General features: G+C 36.0%; 1 protein-coding gene across 1 annotated transcript in view; it reads left to right on the top strand.

Annotated features, from left to right (window-relative positions):
- The window catches only part of LOC308037369 (uncharacterized protein C8orf34 homolog), a gene marked incomplete at its 5' end in the record, with an annotated part of 143,302 nt that overhangs the window by 119,978 nt on the left and 7,912 nt on the right, over positions 1-15,412 (top strand). Inside the window, 2 exon segments of the mRNA XM_080339099.1 lie at positions 2,365-2,438; positions 12,575-12,695. Of these exon segments, the coding sequence (XP_080195225.1) occupies positions 2,365-2,438; positions 12,575-12,695 (195 nt within the window).

Here is a 15,412-nt window from a genome sequence, read left to right as displayed (position 1 = left end):
GTTTTTGAACAGAATAACACCTGAAATCTAATGGAAAGGTATTTCCTAAGGGATATCCTGCCAGAGAACACCATGCTTTCCTATGAAGGATTAAGCTGATGAAGATGAACTTTATCTTAGCTGTCACTGGAGTGGAGACAGAAAGAAATAGAGGTTTGGACAGAGAATCTGCAAAGATAAATCTTTCAGTCCACTCTCTTACTGTTGGCCAGAACCACCCAAGTCTCTTAATTGGAGATTTGATTTGCAGTTTAGTCTTCAGCATTTACAGACAAGTTAACTAGGTTGATTAATTAATGCAAAACAAATTGGAACTTGCTTTTGTTGTTTGTAATTATCCTACTAACTGTCTGCTATTCAGTGCTATTGGGTGTGCCATGAGGTATGAGGGCAATCTGAGCTTTCCCTCATTTCTCTTGCCTCATTTGTAAACCAACTTATGTCAGCATTAGTAACTAGTATGTCTTTAAAGATAAATTTTTCAAACTGCTTTTGTGAGAATACCTGACTCCATGCAGTCATGCCATTTCTTTTTTTTTCTGTCATCTGCCATTGATCACTTTATAAAAAGAAAACAAAAACAAAACCAAGCAACTAATAGGAGACTCAGAATCTCAAAATATGATGTTCTTACAAGCTTGATTAATATTGTCAGCAAGAAAGACCCAGACTGGTGACTGCACTCAAGCCTTGTGAAAGGAAAGGAGAATTCCTCTGTTATGAGAGTAATCCCCAGAAAGTGAGGTGGTGGTGACTTGTTTGGGATAGGTAAGGGGATATGTAAGCATGAGGTTATTGCAGCAGAAACAAGTAGAGAGGTAAGACATATGTGTAGGAAAAACTTCTACAGTTCCTGAAACAATTTGTTTTCAACAGATCTCTGTCTTCCCTTTTCCTTCCTGTGTTCTCTTGTTCTTGAAGTAGAAATAAGCCCACTTTGCCATGCTGTCTTCTGAATCTGTAGGCTTGAATAAAATGGTAAGCTGTTGCTAAGGGGCAGAGACACCAGGATTAAAGAAAGTGAAACTGTCAGAAGGTGCTGGATGCTGTGTAATCATGAACCTGGATCTTTCATGGTCACAGGGCATGGAGCACAAGAGTGCTATAGCCCCTGTAACTTGGACCACTTTAAATGCTTCTGGATATTTTCTAATCAGTATGGATATAGAAAAGATGGAGAATGGTTTCCCTAAAAATACACCTCCAATAAGAATATAGGGAGTAAAAGTTAGGTAGTTGGGGCAATGGCATTCATGTTGTTATAAACACATCTGTCTTTCGATCTACTGATCTATCAATCTGTCTATCTTATGTCTGTGAATATCCATGAACTTGTTAGTCATAGAGCTAGAAAATAGCAGAGCCTCTCAGGCAAAAGACTGAGGTCAACAGGGAGGTACTGCCAAAATTCTGTTAAGAGGCCCTCTCAGAAATATTCAGTCTTTCAAAATATATTTTTCTTTCCTAAAATGTTGACTAGAAATGCATTTTGATTTGAAAAAAGGCACAGCTGGATTTTACAAGTAGGCACAGACTAGAAACAGGCACAGAACTCGAGTAACTGCCCATTCTATCGGTCTTTCCTATAAATGCAGCACATTGCTTGTTTTCTGTGCATCTGATATTTATTTCCAAGAAATATTATGTATGAGCAGAAGATGATAAAAGAGACTCCTAAAGATATTGTTAGAAAACCTAAGTAACCAAGGCATCATGTTCCACTGAACTTTTAGTTATGTCCTCTTTAGAATGTATTGTATCATGAAAAAGTAACTGACATGCTTTATTTACTGGGTTTATTTGAATTTATTTTCTGCTTTTACTTATCAGTACCAATGACCCTACTGAGAGAAAACTGTGTATTGGGAAATGTTGATGTAAATGTGGCGGTATGGGCAAAAATGATAGCTTGCGTGGCTTTGAAGCATTGCCTAAAGTGACCAGAACTTCATACTTCAAGGATTTTAGCTATATTATAATTTTTAGCAGAATTTATTAAATTTGATTGTATTGATTTTATTAAAGCTGAAGATCCAATAGTCGCTTTTGTAAAGGGTGAGCAGTATTTAGTTCTAATAGTAAAAATAATGAATAACCTATGGGACACCTTGGCAGATGAAGGTAGCTTGCTTATCACCCTAATTGTGTTAGAGACACTGTTCCACATTGCATTAAGCTGATAGATTAGAATCAGATATAAAATCAGACATAAATAAGATCCATTGAAGTGTAACTGAAAAGCAGCGTGTTTACGGTACCCACATTTAGATTCCCAGCAGTTGATTTATAGGCATTTTATTTTCAAAGTGACTTAATGCTTACTTAATTAGAGTGATTTACTTCTCTTCTACCTCTTTGGAACAGCTCAAGTACCCGGGGTTGAAACACTTACGGAAGTTATTGATGAATTTCAGAGTACATCTCAAGTGGCAGGTTCTGTAAGTATCTTCTGTTATCAATAAACTGATTCTTAAAAACAGTTTGATAAACTTAGATTTTGCATAAAGATAAAAGTTGTGCTTGCCAGCACTGTCATCCTAGAGAGAAGAAAACTTAATTTATCTGTTTACCTCTGGCTGTTTAAATTTTTCATTCTAGGAAGGATGATATTTTGAAATAAATTATTATCTCATACAAAATCATATGTTATTGGACTTACATGTATAGCTCCCATTGAAAGGACAGTCATTTTATACTATGTCTGTATGTTCTTAAATATTAGTCAAATATCCATTTTACCAGATAATATTCCATTTAAAAAAAAATCAGAGAACAAAATAATTCAAGCTCTAAATTTCTTTATGAAAGATGACATGATAATATCTCATCTATAATTTAGCTTTTTTGTATCTTTTGCTTGGAAACTAATAAACAAGAGGTGTCTACTTAAAGTCTATGGCTAATTTACGTACTTTAAAAAGAATAAAGTATTATGCTTGGTAATATTTTCATCAGTTCTTTTATTTTGAAATTCAAGAAAATCTTTGTGGATTTGCAGCTTGCAGAAAAATATAACCAGCAATAAAATAATTTTTGAAAAATTATCTAATCAGAATTTTGGTTCTAGTTATATTGCATAAGAAATTTGAATATAGGTTAAAGAAGGGATTTGCTCTTTTTCTGAGGCAAATAACTTGGCAAGAGTTGTTTGTTCTTGCAAAATTTTAGGTAGCTGTACAAGGCTATGTTAATTCCTGTTCAACCATAGCAATACTGGTTTATAGCACACTTTAGTGTTGATAGTGAAAAGAAGGACTCGGTATTTGTCAGCTAAGGAGAAAATGGCAGCATTAAAGAAAGAAGAAAAATGATAATACAGACTGATCCTGCAGTCTTTCAGGCAGCTGATTAAGTACTACTAAAGCTGCTAAATACTGAACATATTTCCAACTAGAGTTATCAAAGCAGCCGGCAGACAGGGAGTTCCAGATCAATCCCTAAAGTTATTTGAGCATTTGGAGAACTTCACAGGACATTTGTGGATATTGGGCAAAAGGAGTAAGGAGCAGAACTTTAGTTGCTATTGCTTTGAGCTTCTTTCTCGAACCACCTTTCTTCTTCACACCAGTGAACAGAAAGGTGTAATAAATTTTGCAGCACTTTCTAGAGTCTTGTTTTTCTTACTGATTTGGACCCACAGCTACCAGCTTTGATTTAGCAGTTTTGCAGAAGTAGCATAGGGAAAGAGTGTCAAATAAATTGAATTACACAGACAAATAAAGATATGAGGAAAACAAAAGATCACTAGATTTATTAGCAAAATCTCACTACAGAAGTATAGAGCCTTCAACTGAGTATTTTGAGATATACACTCTGTGTGTGCCTGCTTACAGATGGACAAACCATATGCACATGTATCATTTAATGCTCTGCTAGTCCTTGGCATAGGTGAGGTTGTCTGGAGCAGCAGACTGACAGAGGCAGCCAGGTTGACTGTCCTGAATCCCTGAAATCCAGATGGGCTATTGTTGTCATGGCCAGTGCAGCTATTGCTCTGCCCACAACCCCTTTCCCCAGGGCCAAGGCAGCTGGTGGCCCTTCCCTGAGCTCTTGGAGAATTCCTTTGCTTAGGTTACTGAGGAGCCGTAAACCCATCACTCTTACTCCATCTGCTTTGGGGTTTATTTTGCATTTCATATCTTTAAACTCTTGCTTAAATAGTGTGTAGCTGGCCGATTGTGTGCTCTTAGCTCTTTGAAATGGCTTGTTATTCAGAGTAAGGTTTATCTGGCCAACAGTCTCTTTGACTGCAACTGTATCTTTTCAAAAAGAGAAAAATGTTCCAAATGTTGTTGCCTTTTAGGGCTCTGTAAGAATAGAGATCTGTTCCATGGTCCCCTAATAACCTCCAGTGAAGGTCCCCTAATAATTTATTCTTTGACAATTGTGACATATAAAATATAGAGGTAAAACTGGGGTTCCTCATAGGAAGGCTGTGAAGATAAATACATTCTTGCAATGGATTCCCACAAATCCTTCAAAACAGTAAGAAATATGCCTGTAAAAATTACTTCAGAATTGATACCAAAATACATTCTCGTGACTTGAAATGATTTTCAGATATTATATGAGATATGAGATACAAGATGAGGGAAAAATAAAATAACTATGATGTTGATCAGACATTTCTCATAAATTGGATAAATTGGTTCATGGCATTCACACAAATGTGCATATTACATGTAAAAATTCCTGATCTGGTGCAAGATGTGCCATGTTTAATAGTGGTGCTGCATTCCAATAGGGTAATTTGAGTCTGTTGCTATTTAAAGGGATCATTATCATAAATTTCTCTCTACTTATGTATATTTGGCAAATGTTCTTTAAAAGTCTCTCAGCCTTCAGAGGAGAAGCGTTTTGAGAAAAAATGTGGGATAAAGCAGCAAGAATTACGCATAAGGATCTTTAGAAAAGAGCTGTGCGGGTTCTTTTTTTGTGTCCCATGTGTAAGTCGACATGTAAGCTCCTTGATACGGAGACTAAAGCAATCTGGATGCCAAACTTAAGAGGAGATAGGCAGCATCTATGGCTATAATGTGGTTCCTGTAATTTATACAGTGCTTACATTATGATTTCCTTTTAACATTGTATGTATTTACTGTTATATTGCTGAAGAATCTGGAAGCTTATGTAATTAGACCTTTTCACTTTGAGCCTTTTTTAATAGAATCTTTTGCTATGCTTTATTTTTCACAAAGAGAGCTGATATTTGAAAAATGAACTTACATTTCCAGCGCTGCACAATCCCAAACAAGGCGTACTGAATGGATAAACAAGTAAAGCTAGGAAAAAGCAGTTTGAAGTATTTACAGGAATCGGCACTCTTCCCAAGTGTTTTGCAAGGATTCAAAGTGGAAGCAAGCATTCAAAATGTCCTTAGAGATCCTAGTTTACTGCAGGGCTCATTTTCTGACAAATATTTAGTGTAACAAAAAGTGCTAGGCAAAATGCAAAGCTTTTTCTTGAGATTTTTGCAATGTGGTGAACTCAGAGTCCTGTTCTCTTTATGTTTCTGTGAAGCAGTTTTATAAATATTTGGCTAGCAAGCTTTAAGAAAATGCTTGAAGAGATTTTAGGAAAAAAATTAGGTGGTCTTGAATTCTGACAGAAATGGAAACGTAAGGTATCAGGGGAATTTACCTGAATTACAGTGACTAACAGAAAAAAGGTGGTACATGCACTGGGCAATTCACCTTGAGTAGCCTTTGCTTTCCCTCTGAGTTGCTTCTTTTACCACCTGGATCTAACAAGACTTATGGTTTGTTCTTTTTGTTTAGTTTTATGAGAATCTTTGCATTCACTCGCCTTGCTTGTGCACATAAAAAGGTATATTTTTCTTCGCAAATTATCCATCTAAGGCAAACCAATTCAAGTGTAACAGAAACTGTGGGAAAAAAAAAGTTGTCCAACTGCAAAAGGCATTTCTGCATGAATTTGCCTTGGGTTTTTGCTCTTTATTACTGTGGAAAAAATACTCTAATGAATTGTTTCATAAAGGTGTTTTGTTTTAAATAAGTTTTTTCCTGTTTTCCATACTGCTTTGGAAATTTCCGGTTGCTTTCCTAGGAGGAATACACACACGGATTTTCTATTATAAATACAGAATTCCTTAATGGTAGTTCTTGCTATCAGTGTATGTTGAATACAGCTATACTCCAGTGATACATGATTTAAATTGTAGTTGTCAGAAATTTTTTTACTTTTCCCACTATTTTGCCTGGGAACAATGCTGAGAAGTAACTTAATTATTTGTACAAGTTTGAGTATAATCGGCAGCTCTAAATCACCTAAACTTTTAGTGTTTAACTTTAGTATTTAACTAAATCTACAAACTGTTTTCTGGGTTAGTCCTTAAATCAAGTCATTAAAACAAGTCATTAAAACATTAGGCATTAAAACAAGTATTTTAAGGCCCCACTACCAGATCAGGAACAACAGCAGTGTGCTTGTGAGGTAGTATGAATTATAAAGGTCATGTTTATATATTATACACACAAAAGTAGTGTGTTCTGATACAAAAGTTTTCAAATCCAAGTTGGCTTTTGTAAGTATGTGGAAATACAGGCACATAAAATTAAAATCTTTAATTTTAACTTCTAATGTTAAATCTTCTGTTAAAATAATAACGGATAATATTAGATTAGTGCAACTCTTCCACAGCTAGTAAAAAAAACCCTTGAAAATGTGTAAATTTATTTACTATGAGCTGAATTAACACTACAAGATAGTAGAAGAACATAATATTAAGGTTCTTGGGACGTAAGTGATATTTCCTGCAAGTAGTTAAGCCAGTAGTTTGAATTACATACCTTGGACTTCTTTGGTTGTGGCTTTTCCTATTTTAAAACAAATTTCATAAAATAGATACAGCATTTTGTACATACAGCTGCAAAATAATTATTTCTTACTTTTAAAATTCTCTTTTACTTCAGAGATCACCTGAAGTACTTAAATATTTTTTTACTCCTTACTTGCTGGTATTATTTTTGCTGATATATTGTTGCATATTGCAAACCTCCAGCACCCCTGGGTGCCTGCCTGACCCCTGTGATGTGGGGGGTGCCCCATCTCCCTGCCCCAGGGGTAGGGGCTGCTTCCAGCAGGGCTCCCACTCCCCACAGGTCCAATTCCTCAGCCCCACTGGCAAGCGTTGTATCCAGTGTGTGGTTAGTACTTCCAAGGAGATTTTTCATGGGGCAGACGGAAGGGCGGATGCTCTTTAGTGAAAATATTGAATCCTCTAAAATGTAATTTTAAATGGAAAGGGTTTTCTGAACTTTAAAAAAAATTATGTAAATAACCAAAAAATCAAGGAGTGCCTTCTGTTTACCTGTCTGAAATTTTGTTTTCTCGTGCATGACAAAAAATGAAGAGTAAATAAAACAGGACTGAAAAAAACAAATGTTCTGGTTCCATTTCAGAAACTGAAACAAATGTGATTCCCAAGTGTCCATATATTACCTCCTCTCTTGCCTGTAAACAGAAAGACTATGTGTAAGTTAACTCAAAGTGCCATTTTTGTAGTGTAAGGTTTAGCGTAAAATGTGCTGGCTGACTGCCATGGGAAGCAGAAAGCTTGTAATTTCAATTACATGGCATTTCAAGTAGAACAGGCCCTAATGTGGAAGGTGGGGATTAGAGGTTTCTGCCAATATTGCAACAGAGCTCTGAGGAGGTTTATTATTTTTACAGTACCAAAAAACCATGTTGACTAGCTCATCTTATGTCCTTGGACAGACTGTGGAAGCTGAAAGATTAAACATTTGGTGAGCTCTTAAAGAAGATGAATGTTGTGTGAAGAACCTTCAAACAAAATATTGCACAAAAAGTTCCGCTGCCTGAATAACAACTGTCCTTGCCAGCTGCTTGGTCAGAGCAGAAGGGATGCTTGCAAATAAATTATTCAATAAGGGGGATATTTTTTTTGTAACTGGAGGGATATCACTCAGATGTATCTATTTAAGATATTTAAGCTATTCACCATAGAAATGGTAGGTTATACTTAGAAAGCTAAGTGTGCTTGTCTTTCCTACAGTACTGTCTCCTGAAGTTATCAATAAAATTTGCAGTTGATTAGCAAAACTTTGCAGAAGAAAAAGTTCAATCAAAATGCATTGCATATATTTTCAGCTTGCCAAGAACTAATTAATTGGGTTTCAGCTCCTTTCCCGTGTTTCATCGTGAACATGCTGTTCATATAATCTTTAAAAATGAAAAAGTCTTTTCACTTGTGAGGTGGGGGACTCTTTCCATACCTGAAAAGAGATGTTGTGTGTGCGGCAATGGGCATGAGTATTTGCATGTTTTATTCTGAATGACGTATTGCTGCAGTTTAGTAACACTTTTTGTGGTCAGCAAGAAAGAGTAATTTATTTTCTGACAAGCAGTTGATTTCCAGATGATGTTGTAGGTAATTTGGAGGCCTTCTTCTTGTTCTTAGCCATTCTGAAATGTTGCACCTCAGTAGAACTCCCCAGATGTCAGTGGGTGTTACACAGCCTGTGTCACATCAGCTTGATGGCAAGATCAAGACATTTCACATCCACACTGCATTTTTTTAGGGCTAAAAGCTATGCTGATGTATGTTGTCAAACTAAGATTGTGCTGCATATTGAGGCACATATAATGATCTTAGAAAAACTTTCTTATCCGTGACCTCCTTAATTGTATTTCTGTTCCACTGTGGTATTCCCACTCAATTATGCTATTTTGCAGAAGTTCAGGGAACCAGTGATGAGGGAGATTACCTTTGGCTTTATTGTTTGTAGTTTTTTATTTTAGCAGTAGTTTGGCTAAGTGATCTAAGTAAAGAAAGCACTAATGAATGTATTGTGTATGAATTGTTATGATATGTAAAGAAAACCACTTGAGAAATGGACACACAGTTGACCTTGCAAGTTGACAAATGTATCCTGAGGGCTTAGTTTGAACATATTTCTGGTGCAAAGAGACATTGCTTCACCTTCAAAGTTTGAAGGTGATGAACGGGGACCAGAGCTGTTTCTACAAGTTAGAAAGTCAAGGGTGTCTTTCAGGAACATCCTCATATTCAGATCTTGTTAACCTTGTTAATATAAATAGGCCATTTATAAATTTTATGCTAATATTTATAGAGCTTAATGAATGATCAAGGGCAATTGTAACTTGAAAGATATTGAAAGAATTCAAAGGACAACTTATATGCACAGTCTTCATACATATATGCCATGTTTTTCAACTACATTCAGTCTACTGTAATTGTTATTAAAGTACAAGTTAATTGACATTCATGTGTTAACTCTGCAATTCCTGGCCAGCAGACAAAGGACAGTTTTTGGAGAAGACAAATAAGAAGTTTTAAATAAATGGATTGGAAGGCTAAATCTCTTTCTTAAGTGACATATCTGAACTGCTGCCATCCATCCGGTGGAGAGGGGGCACCAGTGAATTCTGCTAGAGCTGTACAACTTCATTTATCCTTGCATTTGAACTGATGTGCCTCCAAAGCCTCCTTGATAACATCCCCTACTTTCAGCTTGCGTTTATCTTTTAGGAATAAGGCTGTTGCATAAATTGTGTGCTGGAAACACTGAGAACCTCTGTCTGTGTTTATGCGTTATTCACTTAGATGAACTCATACTCTCAAATTGCTAAGAATTATTTTTTTTTATGTTCAGCATTATTAAGATATATAGAAAAAAAGGTTACCGGACCCTGCCTCCGAAAATGTTGTTGGCTCTAGCCCTGAAATGTTTTTCTTCAGAGAAGGAACAAAAAATGATTACACTACAGTTTTAATGTCACTTTTGTACCATTTTTTTCCAGATCATTATTGTTTTCTATCAAGTGAGCAAAGACACTGTTACAAGCACATAATTTATCATTACATTAAATCGCTAATATTGAATATCTTGTCTTCTCTAGCTAGTATTGCTATACTGTTCTGGTATTTTATGAAGCTTTTATGAAGTTATAGCCTAACAAAATGCCATAAGCTTATGATATTACATACAACAGAAAAGTGCACAGGAAGAGTTGCAAAATTTAGGAAAAAATTAGTCCAAAATGACCTCATTAATTTCACAGCATGTTGAAACTGTGTGTTTGAAAGGTTATTTGAACATATAACAATAAGTAATGGTAGAGACTGAATAAATGTAAATGTATTTGTTTTAAATCGTTTACAAGATTAATATTTATTCTTAGGAAGAATGTAAATATCTGTGCTACATCCAGAACTGAACACAAACTCTGTGTGTCTTTGTAGCTGTGTGTTAACAGGATGAAGACAGACACAAATATTTATTAAGTGCCTGTGTATGCCTGACTTTGCATGCCTGTATGTGCTTATGCACAGGCATATGTCTCACATGAACATATACAAGATTTTAAAACTTGTATTGAAACATAGAAAGACATTGCTGTGTTTGATGATCTTTGTGATTTGGTGTCTTGTAATTGCAAGTGATTTAATTGAAATGGTGGTTATGTTTTTATAAACAGCTAAAGCACTATGATGATTACAATTGAAGAATCATTTTTCTCCATTTATCCCTAATTTCTGCTACAGACAGGAGGGAGCTGCCTTTGCGCAGACAGTCACTTTAGTTGTGTCTTATGTGATTGCTATGCTTAAAGGAAAGAAGTACAGTAGAGGAAAGGCAGAATGTAAGAAGAAATAGTAGAGGTTTGTAGAAGAGAAAGAGCAGCCATTTCACTTCCAGAAAATAGGAGACAGAGGGTGAGAGCCTCTCACCAGGCTAACTTTTGGAAGGCAGTGTTTTTAAGACATTAGGGAGTTATTGAAAACCCGTAATAATTTGATTATTATGAACTTGAATAGTCAGTGTGAAGAATATTAGAAGAGCAGTCTGGTATTCCAGTATTACCATCGAGTACTGACTAGTTTTTTATTTTATATTTAATCGGAGTTGTATTTGTACATGAAATTGTGTATTCAAAAAGGATTCATCCTAACAACGTTGTGGATTTTTTCCACCATAGTCTTTATTGAAGTCCTGCTGTTTTTTCTCCTGTACAAAAATATACACTATAAAATGTATATAAGAATGATCTTTTTCTGCCATAAAAGTCTGAGGACTAGAGTATATCTAACAATAGGCTGAAAATTGAAATATTAGAGTTTTGTTACAGGTTCTCTTCACCCTTCCCATCCTTATGAATTTCATTTATTTCAGAGGGATTGTTCACAGAATAAAATATTCTTCCATCTAGAGATTGATGCTGGGTAACTAATATCTATTAGACATTTAGACATGGGAGTAATTTAATACAGGTAAATATTCTGTAGAAACCTTAACAAGCCAGATTATGGTTTGGATGGAGAATTCATAATGAGGACTGAAGTAACAAATTCTCAAAATCTCTTGAGGGAACGGGTGAATCAGAGGTAGTGATATGTCTGGCATACATGTGTTTGCAGGATCAGTTCCACTTTGAGTAACTTACTGTTTTATTTAGCTGTTCCGTTGTATTTACCTGGGATTGAATATGGGTAACTTCACCCAGAGCAGAACTAGTGTAAAACACAATTGGCAAATCAAAAAATGTCATTAGTGTTCTAAAAGTGTTGTGAGTAAATACCAACAGAATTATCTGCAGCTTTGAACTATTTCATATGCTGGTAAATAGGACTAGGCTTTTTAATGTAACCCTATGCAGCATAACAGTATTGCTGTTGCTTTATAAATATGAATCTATGATAACATATTTTAAACATGTGTGGTTCACAGTGTTGAGCCACATACAAGGCAGTGTTTATTTGGAGCATAGTAAAATGATGTAAAATATATCCCATATAGCATATTAATTCTGTAGAATTATGCTTACTTTTCTAAAAAGGAAGGCAAAAAAGAATGGTTTCATTTGTTGTTTTTATAACCAAGCCTTGCACACTTGGTCATATATTTTGGGGATACTTCAAATAAACATTAAAAAAACAGTATCAAGTTCACCTCATAGTATATTTTAAAATAATTTATTGAAACTGTATTGAGTGGTTTCCAGAAAGTGCAGATAATTTTGAATAGCACAGTGTTCAATAGTGAGGTGCCTGTGGAGGTGGTCTGTTTGCTGGCATCCCTTCCAAACTGCTGTGTTGCCCTGGTGATTTAGTTGCTGTTCCTGAAAGAAAAACTTCTTGCAGTGATAAAACAGCACTGGCAACTTTGATAAGGAAATTCTGTGATGTTTCCAGAAGTTCTGCTTTGCAGAGATGTGTTGCCAAATGTTATGGTAGTTTAAAGTGCAACCCCCACTAAATAACTGGAACTGTGCAGAATGTAAATAATTGAAGAATTTGTCCTGTTATGATGTCTCAGTGTGGAACAAGAGCTTCTGTGAAGGTATATATTTTAATTACTTTAGAACTGTTGATTTTAAGTAATGCCTACTATTTAAATTATTTAAGGTAAGACATGATATTTTGTAATATTTTGCAATATTGTTGCAATTTGTTACATATTCTGTATAAAAAGCACCAGATTCACTATTCTAAATTTTTAAAAAATTGTTGTTTCACATGTAAATTTGAAACTAGATTAAAAGTGTTGCCTTTTCTTTTTATCTGTGAAAGTCTCAGACAGTTTGGACCCTGGATGCCATGGTTGTCAGACCTGGAGGTTCCCCAAGGCAGAAGCTCTTTAAGGACTCCTTAGCAGCAAAAGAACTTCAGACCATGGAGAAACACCTGGCTGGTATGTATGGTAGCAAGGGATAATAAAACGCCTTGTAGTAGTCACCCAGCTAGCTCTGCCACTATTTAGACAAAGGAAAAAATTATCTATCTCACATGCTGATGAAAACAGATAAAAACTTTAAACTTCCCTTTTTCTTGAATGAAGAGAAACATCACAGTTGTGTTTGTAGACATAACGAACTTTCCTGTAATTACAGTAAATACAGTAATTAAACAGTAATTAAACTGTGTTAAATATACTGCAGTTTGACAGCTTAATAGTGCACCTTTGTTGTTTTCACATTTCACCAACACTTATGCAATAAGGAGATACTGATGCTTCACCTACAGTTGAAAAGTCATGAGAAGAGGCTGCAGTGGACCTTTAGCTTGAGAATAGATGGCTTTGCAGGAAAAGCCCACCTTGTTCATGAGACTTCTGGCTAAGTGAAGACTGTTGTGTGTAGTGGGGTATCCATTTCTAAAAGGTCAAACAAAACCCCCTGTTTTTCAATGAAAATATGTTTCAGAGCTCTGTGAAAATTAGTAAGGGATATCCTAAAATATAGTTTACAATTTGTTGCTTTATGTAATCAGCATTTTTCTATCTTCAGTTTCAGTTATAAGGTATGACATAGACCTATAGCATGGTAGTCCTGTATTATGCTTGCTATTTATCATATGGTGAAAGCTGTGCTTCATGGGCCAACTCTGTGAAAAATAATGCAAAACTGGAACGTAAAGACTGTATATATAAGGTGGAGGGAGAAATGAAATGTATCTAACCCTTCTTTCAGAGAGTGAGACAGAGAACTTCCCACTTCCAGTGTGATTTTCTAAAAATCTTTGGACATTTACCCTGCCAATAATGCTAGTGTGAAAGGCTTGGGAGCTGTATCCTCTGTAAAGAGAGATACAGCTGTTGTACTTCTGTGTGGGGACTGTTGCAGCTAAAGTCAAGGCAGAAGACAAAGCTATGGGCACAATGAGGGAAGCTCATTAGAAGATTTGTTTGCTTGTAATGGAACAAGAACTAAAAATTATGGTATCTACAAATGAAGATATTTTAGGCAGGTTTTGTTTCTGACAACAGAGATACTGTCATTCAATTTTTTTGACAGGTTCAAGGCATTGTAGCTATTAGAGATGCAGCCACTAACACACTAGACTGAAAATCCATTAACCCCCTCTCCAACTGAAACTGCCAGGAACATCTAGTAGGAACCAGGAGACCAGCAGGCCCTGCTGTGGGCATCAGGTTTCTGTGGCAGAGCAGGGACCTGGGTACCCCAGGGGCCTCTTGCACTGAGGTAGCACTTGCCTTCTCTTGTGTTGCTGCAGTTGTCCCTCAGGAGGGGTCTGGTGAAGATCTGCCTGCTTTGATTTACGTCCTGACTGCTCACACTTCTATGGTCGTACAGGGTGTTTTGGTATGCACTGTGCTCTGAAACATGCAGTTCCTTCAGATCTCCCTTGACAAAGCTGACAGTAATAACTACCATGTTTAATAGAATATGGAATTTTAAATACTGGATTGACTGTAAGCTGACATTGGCGCAGTCTCTGAGATTCAGTCTGCTGTTGTGGGACCTGCAAGGTCTTCTCTCTCACATCAATACTGTTCTTGTCATTTGGCTTGTGACCCATTATTTCAGTAATGCTGTAACCTGAGGTTGCCATTCAGTAACTTTTTCCTGCCTGAGAAATTCACAAGAAAACAACCTGATTATTAGACATTGAACTCTTGTATTCCTAATAATTCATGTCTCATTATAACACCAATGCTGCTTGAGACAATCATTCCTGTCACAGACAAAGATAACGCAATTTCCATGAAGAAATCAGCTCATAATGCTCTGGTTTTGCTTAGCCTTATTTGTCTGATACGTTTGCAAAAGTTCAAGTGTCTCTTATATCAGCAAGACTCCCTGTTTCAGTTCTCTTACCAACACACTGGAACCTATTAATTCTACGCAATAGTTGGCAGTCATTTAGATGCCTGAATTATGACTTAGAATACCTGTCTAATCCTGAAGTGTGGTCCCCTGTCTCAGATACACGCTCTTAAGGAGCCTGGCTTTCTCTTATAGACTATGTGCTGGATAAAACTCACTCCTAACATAAGGCATAGTTTGGTGCCTGTGCCTAAATTAGGGACTAGCACCAACTGCCAGCAACTGCTTCAGTACCTTGATATTTGATATTTACATACCTGATCATAAAATCAGGTATTGAAGCAATCATTTTGCTTTTCCTTCTCTACATATGGATCAGTAATACTTTTCTCTAAGGTCCAGTCTCTTATATTACTGCGGCTGCTTCATATCACACACAAGTGGAGAATATATTTTTCTTTTTGATAGCTAATTGCAGTATCTTGCCAATTCGGTTTGTTACACTGACTCTGTGGTCATTGGATACTTCTGGAATATATTTTGTCACAAGAAGAACTGTTGAATATATGAACAGTTTGTAAGCAAATTATCAATCATATCCTTGTTCTGGTATTTCTCATATGAAAGTAAAATGCCTTTGTGTTGCTCTGTTGCCTGCATTTTATTTTCCTTTAAATGGCATTGACAAGGGATTTAAAAATTTCTTAGTCTTAATTCAGTTCTAGTATTTACTATGGATCAGATAATACTGAAAAGTTGGAGATGTGTGATGTTTTTTTCCTTTTCCTTCTGGATGAAAAGCTGATATTGAAGCAAAATCAAAAAGAGGATGTGTGCTAAA

This window comes from Nesoenas mayeri (assembly GCF_963082525.1).
Source record: "Nesoenas mayeri genome assembly, chromosome: 2".
Taxonomy (NCBI): domain Eukaryota; kingdom Metazoa; phylum Chordata; class Aves; order Columbiformes; family Columbidae; genus Nesoenas; species Nesoenas mayeri.
This window is presented reverse-complemented; position numbering and strand designations above follow the sequence as displayed.